This window comes from Protobothrops mucrosquamatus, unplaced genomic scaffold (genome assembly GCF_001527695.2).
Source record: "Protobothrops mucrosquamatus isolate PMUCROS unplaced genomic scaffold, P.Mucros_1.0 scaffold948, whole genome shotgun sequence".
In the NCBI taxonomy this organism is placed as follows: domain Eukaryota; kingdom Metazoa; phylum Chordata; class Lepidosauria; order Squamata; family Viperidae; genus Protobothrops; species Protobothrops mucrosquamatus.
In genome coordinates this window covers 218436-237446 of record NW_015387194.1, presented here as the reverse complement: position 1 = coordinate 237446, position 19011 = coordinate 218436, and the positions used below count along the sequence as shown (strand labels likewise).

The 19011-nt window shown below is 39.1% G+C and overlaps 1 protein-coding gene across 1 annotated transcript in view; it reads left to right on the top strand.

Annotated features, from left to right (window-relative positions):
* The window catches only part of RAD50 (RAD50 double strand break repair protein), a 49996-nt gene extending 40458 nt beyond the window's left edge, over positions 1-9538 (top strand). The window contains exons 23-26 of the mRNA XM_015819558.1: positions 4292-4377; positions 5009-5151; positions 7413-7546; positions 9305-9538. Coding sequence (XP_015675044.1) covers positions 4292-4377; positions 5009-5151; positions 7413-7546; positions 9305-9491 — 550 coding nt within the window. The 3' untranslated portion in view covers positions 9492-9538. The remainder of the gene's footprint in view (positions 1-4291; positions 4378-5008; positions 5152-7412; positions 7547-9304) is intronic.
* Positions 9539-19011: the final 9473 nt, after the last annotated feature.

The window sequence follows — 19011 nt, the reverse complement described above, 5'->3', positions numbered from 1 at the left end:
ATAATTCCCTGGAGCCAGGCTCGTGTACCCTCCCGAGCTGCCAGTACCAGCCAGGAGGGGCACGGATCCAACAAACATGTGGTTGCATTCAGCCTACCCAGGACCCTGTCCACGTCCTCGGGAGCAACAGAGTCAAACTCCTCCCATGTAACCGTCTCAAGGCCTGCTTCCGTCTCCTCCTCCTGGGCCAACCAGTCGGGATGATAGTTTCAATGATATAAAGAAAGATATTCTAAGATGGGAAAAATTACAGTTGTCATTGTGGGAGAAAATTTCAGTGATAAAAATGAATGTATTGCCTAGAACAATGGTGGCGAACCTATGGCACAGGTGCCAGAGGCGGCACTCAGAGCTTTAGGCCAGGGCTTTTCAACCAGTGGTACGGGTACCACCTGTGGTACATTGGCACCTGGGAGATAGTATGCGACCATCCTAGAAAAGTGGTAGCGGGGGAGGGGAATGAGCTGAACCGGTGGCAGCACAGCGCAAGCCTGAGCAAGAGATGGCTGGAGCTGCAGGGCTGTCAGGGCTCAGCGGAAGCACCAGGATCAGCGCCAGGCTCCAGCTGATTGGCGCTTCTTCGGGGCTCTCAGGGTTCAGTGGAAGCACCAGGATCAGCGCCTGGTGCAGCATCTCCAGGGTCTTGTGATTTACATTCAGATGCTTGGCAACTGATTCATATTTATGATGGTCACAGTGTCCCAGGGTCATGTGAATTGACCAAAACCTGCTGCAACCACCCAGCAGACGGGGGGAATAAAAACCAAACACCCCCCACCCCACCTCCGCTGCCAATCCCCAACAGAAATGCTCACAACAATGAAAACCTCAAACAGGAGGAAGAGCGCCGCTGGGTGGGCAGGCAGATGTCTTGCTCGGCTGTGGCTTGGGGGCCACTTTTTTCAGTGCCATTGTAACTTCGAACAGTCATTAAGCGAACTGTTGTAAGTCGAGGACTACCTGTACGTTATCACTTTTTTCCTTTTTTGTCATCTTTTTGACACCTTGTTAGGCGACTGGTGGTACTCGGATATTGGCATATCCTAAAAGTGGTACAATGGTTGAAAAGGTTGAAAAGCCCTGCTTTAGGCCTCCGCAGCCATGTGCAAAAAAAAAAAAAAAGGTTCAATCAATCAGTCAATTTCAACTTCTCGTGGGGAAAAAATAGATCTTGCAAAGTTGGAATTGATTGATTGAACTTTTTAGCCCCACCCAGTCTGCCGTTACCACCGTAGCCATGCCCAACCAATTGGCCACACCTACCCAATTGGCCACACCCACCCGGCACCCGAGGATGCATAAGTGGATTTTGGGTTGCAGTTTGGGCACTCGGTCTCTAAAAGGTTTGTCATCACTGGCCTAGAATGTTGTTTTTGTTTCAAACAAAATGTATTTTGACAACTGAGATACCTTTTAAGCAATGGAAGAAAGATGTAGATTTCTATGGCCAGGGGAAAAGCAAAGGGTTAAATATAAATATAAGAACCTCCAAGATGGAAAGGAATGAGGAAGAGTAGGACTGCCTGATTTGAAAATGTATTTTGCATCCTGCTGCTTGTTTTGGATGAAGGAATGGGTGCTGCTGAAAAATAAGAGAGTTCTAGCACTAGAAGAGCACAACCTGAGTTTGGATGGCATGACTTTCTGTGGTACCATAAGGGTTATGTAACTTTTAAAGATCACTACATTAGAAATGTCATATTGAAACTACATAAAAGATATAAATTCAGATTGTGCCCCAAATACTTTAAGGGTCTCAGCATTTTATAGAAAAGAAACAGCAAGAGAGATGATTATGGTATTGAGAGTTGTTACAAGAGCATGAAGAATATAAGATGAAATCAAGAGATCAATTGATTTCAGAGGCATTTAGTTTCAATGGTTTTCATATGCACAGTTAAGAGAAAGATTTAAAGTAGATAACAGGGCATTTTGAATTAAACAGCACAGGGCAGAATTTGAAATTGAAGTATGTACAAATGATTAACATGTAATTGCTAAAATATATAAACTTTTGTTAAAATTTGAAACAGAACAAGTGAGAGTGTATAATAAAATGAGCTAAGAACTTTGGCCCTAATATATTTTAGAACAATGGGAAATATGTGACTAAAATGATTGAAATTTACATTATAATTTAAAAGAGAATTTTTATTATAATGATGCATCATTGGTACATGACTCCAGAAAAATAATTTATTTTATCTAGTATAAAATAGTTCAGATTTCTGTTGAAAATATAGAAACCATGAAGGGTCCTTTTATCATACCTGGTGGACTGCAAATAGCCAGAAACTTTTGACTTCAAATACATACAGGGAATACAAAGAAACCTTAATACTCGGTCAAAAGCAGCTGGGGCTATTAAATAGGAAATTAGAAAAGAGTTATGGAATATTGTTTTTATATATAAGCACTGTGAGATTATTATATGCAAAGTAAAAATGGAAAGACCCTGAAATTTCCACAATTGAGGAATGGCTGGTGAAGATGACAGAATAAGCAGAGATGACAAAATTGATTTGTTTGATTAAAGAAAGGACAATAACTGCATTTATTAATGACTGGAAACCTTTTATGGACTTTTTGCTAAAAAAAGAATAAAATGAAATTGTGATTTATACCTTTGATGATCAGAAGGGTAGATTATGGAAAGAAGGAAATTATGGTCTAAATACAGAGAAAGAGTAAAATATAAATATACTTATAACTGCTGTTAAGGTTGAAAACTGCTTGTTTATAATTTTTTTCTTTTTGTTTTTCTTTTCTGTTATTTTTATTTACTTTCCTTTTTCTTTCAAAATTTGTACTGTTTTATTTAAAAAAAATAAAAATTATATATATAACAAAACATTTGGGACAATTTTTTTCTAAAAAAAGATATTTTTTTTCTCCATCTGTTTAAAATTTCTGGGAATTTTAAATCTCTAAAATTAACATCATAGAGATTCAGTTATAAATAATAGTATTAGTTTATAATGTGTCATAAGAAAATTTATTCCCCTGCCATGTTGATTAATGATTAATTTTTTCTAGGAAGTAAAAAAAAATCTTTTAGTAAATAATGTTGAACATCTTATTGAATACAGGTAGTCCTTGACTTACAATAGTTCATTTAGTGACCGTTCAACAACACTGAAAACAGTCACTTATGGCATTTTTCACACAACCATTGCAACTTCCCCACAGTCACGTAATCAAAATTTGGATGCTTGGGGAAGCCAGATTTTATTGTTACTAAATTAACAACTGTGTTAATGAAGTGATTCTCTTAACAACTGTAGCAAGAAAGGTCAAAAAATGGGGCAGAATTCACTTAAATGTTTCACTTAGCAACAAACATTTGGGGCTCAATTGTGGTCTTTAAGTTGAGGACTACCTGTATAGCTTAGCTATTTTATATTGGTATGGATATTTGTTCAAGAGTAGCCATTTTAAAGTCAGAATATCCTGAGATGGTGAAATGAGAAATCCTGGTTTACTAGGCAGCATTTGGCAAGGGAGGAATGACACCAAGTTAATGTTGCATGGGCCTAAAGCAGAGTTTTGAATGTCTTGTTACACTGTATATGAATTAATTACATGTTTATTTTATTTGGCATACTTGGTCAGCAATCTTTTTATAATCCAAATATGTCCTAATAATTATATATATTTCTACTTCTGTAAGAAGGAAAAATATTTTGAAGCTCACATTACGATTACTATAATAAATACTATCCTTTAAATCAGGGGTCTTCAAACTTGGCCCTTTTATGACTTGTGGACTTCAACTCCCATGCTGGCTGAGGAATTCTGGGAGTTGAAGTCCACAAATTATAAAAGGGCCAAGTTTAAAGACCCCTGTTTTACATATTTTCTGATAAAATTTGTTATTTTAAAATCAAGTTCTTTTAAATATTATTTTAAGCGAATGCAGAATGCTTTAAATTTGTTTCTACTTATGGCCTTATTTATGATCAATGTTAAACAATGAATGCTTACACCATAGTGTACTTGGATCCATGAATATCAGCAACCCATTTTTGTTGGATTGTGGTGTCAGTTATTTAGAAAGGGTTGTGACATTTATTATAGCATCTCTTGAGAATACCTGAAGATATCGTACAAGGTTCAGTATATGGAATTTTAGTAGTGTAGTTTCCAGGCAAGATAGTCTTTTTATCATGCTTGTAGTAGAACTTTTTACATAGGACTGGCATCATTCCTGAATGTCAAAGCACAACAGATTATAGTGAAAGCAAAGGGACTTACATTTTTAAAAATCTGTTTACTCTTTTCCATCTCTTAGAGCAATAATGACATTTCATAGCATGAAAATGGAAGAAATTAACAAGATAGTTCGTGATTTGTGGCGAAGCACATACAGGGGCCAAGGTACAAATATATATGTACAGTATATATCTTTGCAATATATTTTATTGGGGGTGGGGAGTATTAGGGATAAATTCTGAGATCATCTTTCTTTAAGATAAAAATAGATTTATACAGTCAGTCCTTGAGAGGTTATATAATCTTCCATAATAAGCAATATGGCATTTCCAGTTGAGTCATCTTAATTGATACATTTAGATGAATTATTTCCTATTACTTGCCTTGTTACACAATCATCTTCCTCTTTACAAACTTATATATATTGCAATTGCTGAGTTACCAGAATTCTGCATTTTGAAATTTCTTTTCTTTTTCTTTTCAAAATTAGTACTTTTAGGATTTACATTTGTTAAAAAAAAAATTATGAGCAGTGCTTTGGAGAGTGGGTTATAAGGAAAATCCATCTCCTTGGCTAACGGAGGCAAAATAAAAATGTATCAGTACCCAAACAAGATCTGGAAAAGCTTTTGACAAAAAATCTGAACTAATGTGACAATATTATGGACAAATGACTTATGCCTATATGGTAATAGAGTGGATTCATTCTGTAGATAATGTTTAGATTGCTTTAAGGTAAAAAAAAAATTGCTTTGGCAACCAACTGCATAAAATTGTTTTTTTCTTCTTCTTAAAGATATTGACTATATAGAAATTCGGTCTGATGCTGATGAGAATATTTCTGCTTCTGACAAAAGGAGGAGTTACAATTATAGGGTAGTCATGACAAAAGGAGACACTGCTCTAGATATGAGGGGCAGGTGCAGTGCTGGCCAAAAGGTACGTAGCAGCCTATTGTTTTCCTGCCAATTCATTGATTTGTAGACATTTATACTAGGAATAGGATCTAGAGTATTTGTTGAAAAGGTGAACTCAGAAATAGTGACCCTACAATTAGCCAAGCGAGACGGAATGAGAAAGAACAAAGAATGAATTCATATTTTTTTCCCAAGGGAAGATTTATGGAAAACATACATTACATATTAAACCCAATGAACTAGGACTGGGGCGACTGGGGCGACGGCACGCGTGCCCACAGAGAGGGCTCTGAGTGCCGCCTCTGGCACCCGTGCCATAGGTTCGCCACCTCTGGTATAGATGTTTCGCTTCTCATCCAAGAAGCTGGTTGGATTGGGGGGTGGTAATGATCAGACTAATCCTTCCATTTCTCTCCCCCCACCCCCGGTCCATGATCCAGCCAGAACTGGATCCAGAAGCTTCTTGGATAAGAAGTAAAACCTCTTCTTCCTCAAGGGGAAAAAAATCATAGTCTGCTTGCCTTTTGAAAAATCACCTTTGAGACATAGTTTGCATTCCTCTCTTCTTAGCTTATTTAAATGCAAGATGGATGTTCAAATTTGACCAACCAGCTTGGGACTGAAAATACTTGTGCATGTAATGCTTATTATTAGTAACCTCATCATAATATGAGAGGTGATGGTGGTGTCTGTCACAGAAACATTTCAATGAAAGTCTTCTTCATTGTGTACCAATCCTTGTAAGAGTAGGCTTTTTTTTTTTTTACCAAAATAGGTGAGGCTTAATGTATCTAAATAAGGCTTATTTCAGGTTTTAAAAGGCAAAAAATAATAATAAATCATGCAGAGATGCAAAGATTCATAAACACAAACTGTTGCCACCCCTGTTGTAGGGAAGAAACTCTGATCCATCTCTTTTTAAATGTTCCTTTGTAATTTCCTCTTTGCGTATCTAAATATACATGGAACCTGTCAACTGCACTTAAGCAAAATTATTTTGTATTTTAATTTGGGGGGAGGAAATGTATTCTTGAGGGGGAGACCTCCTCATTAGCTCAGTGACCCGTGATCTGTCATCACTGAATCTTTCAATGACAAAACATAGTGAAGGGTATGTTGCATCAGTTGTGCTAAGAAAAAGTGCAGGGGAGAAAGACTGTTAGATGGGAAGATCTCAGTTTTTTTTAACTGGTGAAAAAGATGTGATGTTTGTGTACCATAGGATATGATTGCAGATTTATGTGGCTGGTTTAAAACCCAGCAAGCACTTGATGCTGTTCTGGGTGCATTTTACCTAGTCATTTTCAATTATTTTTTGGTTCATAAAATAAGATATAATATACCCACTGTAGTTAGATGCTACCTATTGTAATAAAAATTAAAATTTTAGAAACTTTTCATATACTTTCACTCAGTCTTGAATTCAGAAAGTAACCATAGTAATGAGTCATGATTGCTGGATTCTCTTTAATTTGTAATCAAATATATTACTCAGATTTCTCTAGTTTAACCATTTGAAGTAGAACATGCTCATTTAAGCTTGAATGCTGATAAATCATACCTTCCAGAACTATATGAATATTTTCATAGAAATACTTGAAACAGAAGGGAATTTACTAAGAAAATTGTAAGGATAATAATTACAAAATACCCAACTCTCTTTTTCTGTTCTTGGAAGGAGAAAGTGACTCAGCCAATTCAAGTGTGTAGATCTTTTAGTATTATAAATTTAAAACATAAAGTGCTTGCATAGGAATTGCTGGTGACTAATGCCAGATTACCCCAAGTGGTAGTTATCTCTAAAGGGTCTTTTCATATACAGACTATGTCTTTTTTCCACATGGCAAATGGTCTAGTAAATCCATAATTTCTTCCCAAGAGATTGGAGGTTCCGCCTATAGAAAAACTAAAGAGTGATCAGTCAAGATACGCTTTTTGTTGTCTCAGTGCTACTGTGCTGTAAAGGTACACAAATTATTAGGGATGCTTTCAGCCTTAGAAAGACAAGATTAATTGAGGTTTCCTTTACCAGAGGGCTAAGAAGTTTAACCATGGCTAATGACTTGCATCAAATTAATGTATGCTACAAATATTCTAATACTTTTTTCAAAGCTTGGAAATGATACTTATTTAAGAAAACTGGGGATCTTTAGTAGCACCCTTAGCATTTTAAACATATCATTTTTCTCACATACTAAGTGAGTACTTAATCATAGTAATGCATTTTAAATACATTTGTATTTCGGTCCATTTATCAAATGGTGATATTTATTTTAATTTTAGGTTCTTGCCTCTCTCATTATTCGTCTTGCCCTGGCTGAATCCTTCTGTCTCAATTGTGGTATTCTTGCATTGGATGAGCCTACCACCAATCTTGACCGAGAAAATATTGAATCTCTTGCACATGCTTTGGTGGAGTAAGTATCCACAGATTTTATTAAGAAATTTAAGATGATTTACTTATGCGGAACTAAAAATTACAGGGAGCCCTTGACTAAACCAGTCACTTAGCAACCAAAGTTATTATGAACCCCGAAAATGAGACTTACAATCCAGTTTCAAAGTTATGATGTCTGGGCTCAGTTACAGTCATAACTCAAAGACAGCCTCTATACACATAATAAACAGTCTTCATCAATCTTACGCTTCCTCAGACATAAGATAAACCCTGTGGAAACTTTCCATGCATAATAAACAGCTAGTAATTCAGATAATTGTCTGCATGTGAAATGTTAGTAGCAATAGATTCAGTTTCAGGCAAATCTGTTCTATATTTCAGGGCTTTTCAACCTTTTCACCCATTGTACCACTTTTAGGATATGGCAATATCCGAGTACCACCAGTCGCCTAGCAAGGTGTCAAAAACCTCCTCCTGTCTGAGGTTTCCATTGTTGTGAGCATTTCTATTGAGGATTGGCAGTGGGGGTGGGGTGGGGGGGTGTTTGGTTTTTATTCCCCCCGTCTGCTGGGTGGTTGCAGCAGGTTTTGGTCACTTCACATGACCCTGGGACACTGACCGTCATAAATATGAATCAGTTGCCAAGCATCTGAATGTAAATCACAAGACCCTGGAGATGCTGTAACATTCCAGCTGATCGGTGCTTCTTCTGGGCTCAGCAGAAGCACCAGGATCAGCGCCAAGCTCCAGCTGGAGCCTGGCACTGATCCTGGCACTTCCACTGAGCCCTGACAGTCCTGAAGAAGCGCCGATCAGCTGGAAAGTGGCACTGATCCTGGCGCTTCCGCTGAGCCCAGCCATCTGTCGCTCAGGCTTGTGCAGTGCTGCCACTGGTTCAGCTCATTCCCCTCCCTAGCTACCACTTTTCTAGGATGGTCGCGTACCACCTGCCAGGTGCCAATGTACCACAGGTGGTACCCATACCACTGGTTGAAAAGCCCTGCTGTATTTATCTACCACTTTTTTGTTCCAAATTAGAGGCTATGATGCTATCCCCTACCCCAACGTGTGTTTCCTCTATGTTCAGCTAGTATTCAACTGAACTAAGGCTATGGCAAAATCTACAGTGCTTCTGGTGATGATCAACTGGGAAAATTACTCTAGGCTAGTATGATGTTGAAGTAAGCCCCCGTCCAGCAAATGGAGTCCTCATGGGTTACATGCCACTCACTGCTTATTTAGTAGAAATCAACCCTACTCTGAATTAAGGGATTACAGGATCGTAAAAAGGGTGTTTATTGGTCCAAAGACATCAACATGATGTAGAATTTAGTATTCTTGTTTCTTAAAACCAGCAGGTTCCTATATTTAGAACTGGAATTCAGCCCTAAAAATTAGTAATATAAAAGCAAGAGAAATAATGTTATGGCTAGAAATAAAGGGGTATGTATAAAGCTTTTAATAAATAGAAATATTTTAGTTATCTTAACACAAAGCACATACAGTGTTTGGTAAATACTGTTCCTCAGAACTGGGCAGGTCCTGTTCTGCTTTCTTACTTGCCTGACATCACTTCTCATGGGATCTGGACAAGCCAAATAACTGACCTCTTTCAAGTAACACTCTCTGTTTTCCTTGACCGACTCTAATGGTCTCATAACAATCTGAGGTGCAATTTTCTCAGAGCTTCTCTCACCTAGAAGAATTGGGTTAAGTGTGCATTCTGGATTATATCAGCTTTTGTGTTACATATACGATATTTGTTTTTCCTTTGAAGGATAATCAAAAGTAGATCTCAGCAGCGTAACTTTCAACTCCTTGTGATAACTCACGATGAAGATTTTGTGGAACTGCTGAGTCGATCTGAATATGTGGAGAAATTCTATAGAATTAAGAAGAATCTTGACCAGTGTTCTGAGATTGTGAAATGCAGTGTCACAACTTTAGGATCATATGTTCATTAGAGCTTCCAAATGACTGTATTGTAAGATTCTTCCAAATAAAGATTCTTCTTTGGATAAAAAAAACAATCTGCTGAAAGAGGTTTTCCCTCCCCCCCCCCAACTAAACAAATGTATGGGTTGTGTGTATGTATGGATAAATAAATATTGACAAGTTGCAGTATGAAAATGTTGGGGGAGAGGGGAGAGGAAAGTAATTAAGAATAAAATTGTGCATGGAAATATAGTGGTTGGTAAGACTTGTCAGTACCGTATTTTCCAGCGTATAAGACGACTTTCTAAACCCTGAAAATCTTCTCAAAAGTCGGGGGTCGTCTTATACGCCCAGTCGTCTTGTACGCCAGAAAATACGGGTATTCTATTTTATTCCTTTACACATGTGGTTTGGAATATTACTCATCAAGTTTTCTCCCCCCCCCTCTCTCGCTCAAACTCTATATTTTAACTGGAAAAGTTGGGGGTCGTCTTATACGCCCAGTCGTCTTATACGCCGGAAAATACGGTATATAATTTTTAGGGGAAAGGTTCATCAGAATAAAATGTCTGGTAGCCGTTCAGAAGTTAAAGGAAGTTACCACAATTCTATATCCTTAAGGATTGAGAGAGATAGACATAACAAGCTCAGGATGTAACAGTCATCACTACAAGGACAAGCAATTTTGTGTCAGGCTGCTTGACTTCGAGCTAAAATTAAAATTAATTCCTTTTTCAACCTTGATTCTCAGAGACTCTTTAGCAAGGTTTATTCAGAGGAAAGAAATGGAGAACTCTTGCAACTGGACTTTTTCCCTTTTACAGCTAATACGTTGTATACATTAAGGGTGAAATGCTCCTAATTATTTTTATTATTTTTTTGCTTTTCTGTTAACTGGCAGGTGTCTTCACTGATAATGTAGGAACACATTCCGTGTGTGTGTCTGTGTGTGTGTGTGTGTTTTCTGAATCCTTACCAGTCTGGAAACTAATCCTTACATCTTGGAAATCTGAAAACACATGTAGGCACTTCACCGAGCAGGCTGCTACTAGTGCTGTTGGATTACATCACCATCCTCCCTCTTTTCAGAGTCTCACTCTAAATGTTGATACCCAGCTCGATAATCTGCTTTGCCTGACTATGTTCATGCTGATATTATTACCATTTGGGGCTACTGCTATAACACAGTTTCCTGGGAAAACATTTACAGATAAAAGCAACAAATTCTATAATCTTCATATATGCCGGAAAAATACCTTACAGTATATCCATACAAGTTTCAAGTTGGCAGCTTGGTCTTACATTGGATGGCAACTGCAACCTTTTTCTATGAAGCCTCAAGACACAATTGCCAACAGGTTTCAGGGTGCCTCCCCCAGTCCAAACAGATTTCCTTGCCATCTGCTCCCCCTGTACCAAGCAGGCAGTGCATAAGTAACAGGTGCAAGATAAACGGCTTCCAAGGGCATAGTATAGTGGCAACAGTCACAGCTTCATCTGCTTTCTTTTTAAAGATGTAGCAGTTGCATCTTGATCAGATTCCGTTTTGCATAGACCTTTAACGAGTAGACTTCCACTTGGTTAAATCACTACTACAATCTAACTCCTCTGCCTCCTCCTTTTCATCGAGTTAAACTTCGCATAAGGCCCAGGCAAGGCTGATTGATCTTATGGACTGAGGCAGGAGAAACCTTCAATTTTCCTAACTTCTCCCCATTGGATCAACTCAAGCAGGCTATGTTGTCAAAGCAGGAGTTCCTTTTCTTTTATTACTGAAATAAGCCTTGGTTTATGGGTCAAACCAGCATTCATTGCTGATGATCCTACCCAGGCCTATTTAATTACTGTTGAAATTAAATCTCAAGAAACTATTGAGGCCACTTTTATTTATTTATTTATTTATTGCTTATATTTATATCCCGCCCTTCTCCTTGCGGACACAGGACTTAGTTCTGTGATTACTAATTGTGATGCATTTTCTGTATTGCTAGTAGATTAATTTACCAACTTGCATATAATATTAAGTAATATTCTTTATGAACTATATTAGAGCTGGTTTGATGGAGAGATTAAGGCACCAGGCTAAAAATGGGAGATCAGGAATTCTATTCCCACCTGAGTCATAAAGCCTGGGATGGGTGACCTGGAGTCAGTCCCTCTCTCTTAGTTCTAGAAAGGATACAATGGCAAACCATTTTCTAGAAATCTTGCCAAGAAATCTGTGTGGACAGGTCCAGGTAATCATCAGGAATCAACACTGACTTGAAGGCTCCATTAAAAAAAAAATGTTGGAACTGACTTTAATTCTCCCCAAATCATTAGAAAGTATTTCCATATAATCTCCCCCCAAATCATATGAATACTTTAGTTCCAGTGCATGTCTATATAAAAGTATGTATTTTACTATGAGTTGGATAAATGCATGAAAATGATACTTCCAAGTTAGGTTTTCTAACCACATGCTGACCAAAATGTGGTTGAGCTCCACTTCACATCTGAGGGAGGAGATGAAGTTGTATTGTAGTATGTGGCATTGCATTGCATTCTGTTTTAAATCAAACTGAACCATCAGGGAAAAAAACTAATTTAAATGTTGGGGGTTTTATTAATTTGCAATTCTACTTACTAAGCATTTTGAGATATGATGAGTTTACTGAATGCCCACACTCTCTGCTTATGCTTCAAAACTTCCTGTGGTTCATATTCAAAGTAAGAATTCACATTGATAGTTTTTTTTTCAGTCACTGATTAAAATGATACTGTGCATGCCAAGTTGCTACTTTTGTAGTTGGGTGCAATTTTTCATATTTTAATTTGACAATTGTAACACAACTATTGATAATTTAGGTGTCTTTAAAATATATAAGATATACTATAATTCCTCCTCAGTAGCCCTAGTGAAAAAGCTTGAGTAGAACATGCTTGAATTTGCCATTAATTCCCTCTGAATTAATAGCTCTCTGAAATCCTGAGCTATTAGTCTAATGAATTATTTCAACAGCATGGAAGGCAGGAAAATCGGCATTTTGTTGTGATGCTCCAGAACAACCAATGTAAAACATGGTTGCTGGAAGTTTTCAGGACATCCAGAAATAAGAATAAATTTTTAAAACTTGCAGAAAGTTGAACGCCATCAATCATGATGGTTGTTTTAGCAGGTTCTGGCAAGCATTTTTCCTCCAAAGGACCATACATTGGACCATACAGTGTTAGAATCATTATTTAATTTATTTTAGATTGCCTTACAGAGAAAAGACTTTTAAAATGTGCTTTCCAGAACTACCTCTTTCTGTGCTGGGGATTTCCTGGGCAAAAAAGGCACTGCCAGAAAGCCTTGCCAAAGACAGCCTACCAGCTGCTAAAAAAAAATGGTTGGACTGCCACTTGCCTACAGATTCCACAATATTCCCGCTTCACCATTCTACCCAATTTTGTCCTTTCCATGTTACGAAGTTAAGTTATCTCGGTACATCCCATTTTATATGCCCCATTAGAATTTCATGGCAGAACATAATGTAAAACACACAACCATAACACAGCAAGTGAAAAACCAAGACCATCTGAGCAGAACCATTTGGCCAAACTGATCATGACATAATACTCAGAACTCTAGCATACAAGTTCAAGATTACTAATTTTATATTCTCACCATAACTCCTGACATATACCATATGGCTACAGGCATGTGTATTACAGGTATTAATACTTTGTATGACTTTTTAAAGGATTTTAATGATACATTTTTGGTTACTGTGTTTGTGTGTGTCTCTAGCAATTTATATCTCGAAACATCACTATAAACTCTGCATAAAAACATCCATGGTAAAATGATGAATTAATATAATAAACTGGAAAAAAATTATCCAACCTATTGCTTGGCATAACACCAGACATGTCAGTAGAAGGCAAAAATCACAAAACTGCGTCTCACTTGATTTGGCCATGTCCTGCAGAGAAATTCACTGGAGAAAGCAATTATGCTAGGAAGAGTTAGTGGTAAAAGGAAACCAGGCTGTCAAAGAACATGGTGGCTGGATGCCATCAAAGCTGACATCAGCCAGAACACAGAACAATTCAAGGAGCACAAGATCAGAAGATGTGGGGAGACCTGACACGTAAAATTGCCAAGAGTCAGACATAATTGAATGCATAACACCATCATCACTGCTTGAGGAGACCAACATGGGGGCTAACCAAACTGAGTCTGTTCCACAAAAAAGAAGCTATCACTGAGAAACAGCACCTGCCAGCATTTGCCCCCGTTCACCTCACTGAGGTAGGGAACTTCCAGAAATTGTTCTCAATGAGTGTATCTGGCTGGAAATCATAAAGGGTTTGTATAGGTCAAAACTAATCTTTGAGTTGCACAGGAAGCTATTGCCCGCCAGTTGGGAGCCTGCCGCACTGGTGTGAGGTGCTTGTGCTGATGATTGCCAAACAACATGCAGGCTACTGCAGCTTCCAGCTTGTCTTCAAAAGCAGCCCCATGCAGAGGTAGTCCTTGACTTGCGACCACAATTGAGCCCAAAATTGATGTTAAGTGAGAAATTTGTTAAGTGAGTTTTGCCCATTTTATGACATTTCTTGCCACATTTGTTAAGTGAATCACTGCAGCTGTTAAATCAGTAACACTCTTGTTAAGTGAATCTGGCTCCCCCATTGACTTTGCTTGTCAGAAAGTCACAAAAGGGGATCACATGACACCCCCCCCGGGACATTGCAACCGTCATAAATATGAACCAGTTGTCAAGCATCTGAAGGTAAATCCCATGACCATGGGGATGCTGCAACAGTCATAAGTGTGAAAAATGGTCATAAGTCACTTTTTGTAACTTCAAATGGTTGCTAAACTGGTCACTGTAAGTCTAGGACTACTTGTATTGCAGTAGTCCATAGGAGAATGTGTGGTATGGTGAGGTATGATGGATGGCCTTAAAGGACAGAGGGACAATCTGATAGGAAAGCAACAATCAGATAAACATGGCTTGAGCCCAGACACTTCAGCCACCCTCCCTCTCCCACCCATCCCATATTCACATGAGATAAAAGAGGGAGGCCAGGAAATACATTAAGACCTGCAAAATGCTATTACTATAACCGTTCTAATAAAAGTAGCCTTAAGCCCACACCATGTTTGTTTCTTGGTCTGGTCTGTCTTGATAGGTTGCCTCCCAACAGAGCTACATCTACCACTGGAACACCAGCCAGACTTAGGTAATAGTCATCCTCAAAATGACTTCCATTTGTCCATCCAAAAGGACTCAAATTTATGGATTTCCTCCCTTGAAGGTGGTCAGTTCCCATCACTGCAGCTTATTGAACAGTAAGAAAAACACATTTGTCCTGCTTTGTTTCAATTTTATCATATCTCATTCAGCCACAACAGTCTCCACAAAAAAAATCCTCAGGTTATCTTGGTGGTATACACTTGGGCATCATCTGGATACTGATGGTGCCACACCATAAATCAGTAGATTCCTTCTCCTAGCAATTTCATTGCTGATGTTTAAATGCAGGAGGGAGAGTACGGAATCCGACCACTCTCAGTTTTGGGGTCACCACACCAGAAGGGGATCTTCTCCCTCACTACTACTGAACTACCTCCTTGAAAAACACAGAATATGCCTCATATTCCCAGTGCTCAGAGGCTGTCCAGAAAGGTATAATGATCAATGGCATTTAATACCAAGAGTTGCAGTAGGACTAACCTCGTGCAGGACTAATAATCTACCAGAAAATCACTGGTGTTTCCCTCCCATGTCTACGCCAGAACTGATTGTAAATGATCCAGATAATTTGTTTCCACCGGGGTGCTTTGAAATTAATTGAACAGCATCCCTCTAAAAAGGAAGATGGGAGATTGGATTATTGGTGTCCAAACCTGCTGAATCCAGGAAGAGACTCTTGTGGAGTGGGCACACCACAACCTCTTTCAAGACTGCAGGTATCTCTCCCTCCTAAAGCATTGATCATCTGAAAGCACACTATCTTTCAGAGTCAAAAGGCTAAAGGAAATCCCAGGCAACATGAGTAGATGCTGCCCAGCTACCACATTAAACACCGAGCAGCCAGGAGGGGAATCCTATTTGCTCAGTGTCTATGGAGATTCTCAATCATCCAGGTCATGGTTGTCCCAAAAGTCCATTTTCAAGAGGCAACTGGGGTTTCTTGTTTTTCTTTGAAGATGTTTTGCTTCTCATGCAAGAAGCTTCTTCAGCTCTGACTGGATGGTTCCATTCTCCACCATCCAGTCAGAGCTGAAGAAGCTTCTTCGATGAGAAGCGAAACGTCTTCAAAGAAAAACAAGAAAATCCAGTTGCCTCCTGAAAAAGCACCTTTGGGACTATTTGCTCAGTCCAACTCTAAAGGTTCAGGGCACCCTAAGCAAGATATCTAGTTCACAGCCCTCGATCATTAAAGAAGAGAAGTAGAGGTATTTGTCATCTTTTGTGACCATGGTGTAAGCTTGAGCATCCATCTGCTGTTAGGTTCACTTTTGGCTTTGCCCCAGAACTCCATCTAAGAACTCCATCTAAGAACTCCATCTAAGAACACCAAAAGACCAGCTTGGCCCCTGATTCCAGGATCAGTTATGCAATCAACAGAATTCCTGGCCAAATTGCTGGGAAACTCTCAAAGCACCTGTCAGAATTTATCTGGATCCATGAAATGACTGAGGTGGACCATCTGAACAAAACTGATCACCTGAAAGAGGTCGCATGTCGCTGACAACCTCGTCTGAATAAGGAAGTGTTCTGACTGCAGTGATGGGCAAAGTGTAATGTTCTCCACTCCAGATTACAGCTCAGCTGCTGTAAATAAGGCCATATGATTGCTTGTATGTGTCAGGCCAGAGATTACTGAAGGCAACCCTGTAGGTGCCATGGAGAAGCATAAACTCCTGGATCATCCAACCCAGGCAGCCTTGGCATGAATATTGAAGTCACCAAAGACAAAAGGGCTAGAGGATACTAACATCAACTGAAATAGCAGATCCAGGAATTTGGGGAGGGAATCCTCCCAAGAAGCAGAGCAGTCAGTACACTGGCAAGCGCCCTAGTTTGTTGCTAATTTAACAAACAGACATTCATACTCTTGTTGCTTCAAGAGCAGAATTCTGGCCATAAAAAGACATCTTTTGGGATCCATATCTCCTTCTCTTGGCATCAAAGTTGCTACAAGTCATAAAATGTAAGTAAACATATCTCGATATCTCCAAGTGAGTAATATCTCTACCCTCACCCAACTAGTAATATATTCCAAATTTCTTGCAATGCTCATTTCTTGCATTCATACACTCCCTCTCTAGAGTCTAGAGGATCTTCTGTTAATGAGCACCTTCTCACTAAAGTCCAAATACACCTTGTGGTCTCACTGCAATTAGGGTCCCCTCTGCTGCCAACCTGTCTCCCACTTGAGGAACAGCTTTTCTCAAACTTTTTAGCCTAGCTAGATTCACTTCCAGATGACACAGTAATGACTCTCCAGGACCCCCCTCCATCACCAGAATTCCCCAGGCTGGCATAAAACCAGGGTTCCCTGGTCCCTACACTCCAGAACTGGGAACCTTCTTGCCAGTTCCATCCTAGCCTCAAAGTCCCTACTGAATTTCCAAAAGCCATTCATGTTGAAGAGGTCCCCGAAGCTACCACCTTCAGTTCATTCACCTTTGGAAGTTCCAGGAGAACCCTCACTGTCCCAGCCATTGTTCTTCCTCTTCTGCTCAGGAAATAACTCCATCCTTCCAATGCAGGCAATGTCTTTTATGCTCTCCAACATCATTTGCCGCTTTGCAACATTCACAATCTGCTACTCACTAGCTAGAGTATAAGAAGGGTGGTAGATCAATCAAACTTAACAAGATTATGTTACTATAGCCATTTTCAATAAAGGGAGTTTTAGACTTCCTGTAGAATAGATTTCCTGGTCTGGTCTACCTAGTGGGGTTGACATTAATCTTGTAAGTATCAAGATTTATTTCTTGAGTAACTCAACTTCTTATACTCATGTAAACCACGGAGGCATCTGCCTGAGACACCTCTAAATATTATTTTGTTTCTCAGACTTTGCAAAATGTCTGACAAAAATTTCCCTTTTTGCTTAGGCAACAATTTTTAAAAACTTCCCTTTTTGGTTAAGTAATGTTTCTTGCATATTTCCATCAAACTCATTTTTCTTTTCTTTTTTTCCAGTTGAAAAGAAATTACTGCTCAACTGAAAACAAATGTTAGTCTTTGAATTATCTCTTTAGCAATGAAATGGGAGGATTGATCAATTTTGTAATTGAAAATTTGACTACTTCATACGATTTGTCAGAAAAAAGGCCCAATATTTTTAATACAAAGATGTGGAACTGGCTTATCTCAAGTCAGTCCATTGGTCCCTCACATTCTGTAGAGTCCACAAGGACTGACAGCCACTTTCCAAAGACTAGACTTAATTCTGGGACCTGTTTGCAAAATGAAGGCTCTCTCTTCCGCAGTAATCTGAAAGCACTGCGAAGGGTTCTGTAGTAGAGGACATTAGTAGAATCTGTGGAGAATATCTTGGGAATTCTTGGTGCTCTCTGAGTTTGGTTGTTTGCTTGCGGTCATTTCATTACCCAACAACGTGTCCGTGTGGTTTTCTCCTTGGTATTTCCTTGATTAGGGTATTATTTTCTGTTTGATTGTTTGTCTGGTGTTAATCCCGGTTTAAAGGATGGAGAAAACCACACCCCTGCCAACACTGGCAGGGCAAGCACATAAAACTAGTAAATAAATGTAAACAAATAAAATGTAAACAGGGAACAAATCGCACGCTCACTAGCACTGATGCTATGTAGTTGGGTAATGAAATGTCTACAAGAAAACACCGAGCTTAGAAAGCCCCAAGGATTCCATAGCTGAACCCTGAGCTACTCGCATTCCCTTCTATTGGAAGAATACCTTTGGCAGTGAGGATTGAAAAATATAGATGTGCTTGGTGAGGATGTTGGTGTCCTTCTACCTGGACACTATTATTCATCCACTGACATAGGACATCTTTGACATTATTTGAATTTTGTGTTTGCCCAAAAAAAGCTCGTGGAACCACTTACAGGTAATCCTCGACTTATGACCACAATTGAGCCCAAAATTGCTGTGGTTAACTGAGACATTTGTTAAGTGAGTTTTGCCCCATTTTATGACCTTTCTTGCCTCATTTGGTAAGTGAATCACTGCAATTGATAAGTTAGTAACCTGGTTGTTAAGTGAATATGGTTTCCCCATTGATTTTGCTTGTCTGAAGGTCTCAAAAGGTGATTACACGTCCCCGCGACCCTGCAGCCGTCATAAGTGTGAACCAGTTGCCAAGCATCTGAATTTTGATCACTGCTATAAAGCAGTGATGGCGAAACTTTTAGAGACCCAGTGCCCAAATTGCAACCCAAAACCCACTTATTTATCACCGGATGCTAGGTGGGCGTGGCCACGGTGGTCATGGCAGACTGGGTGGGTGGGGCCAGGGCGGCAGGGACCAGTCCCTCACCATTTCCGGGGCACGGCACGCATGCCCACAGAGAGGGCT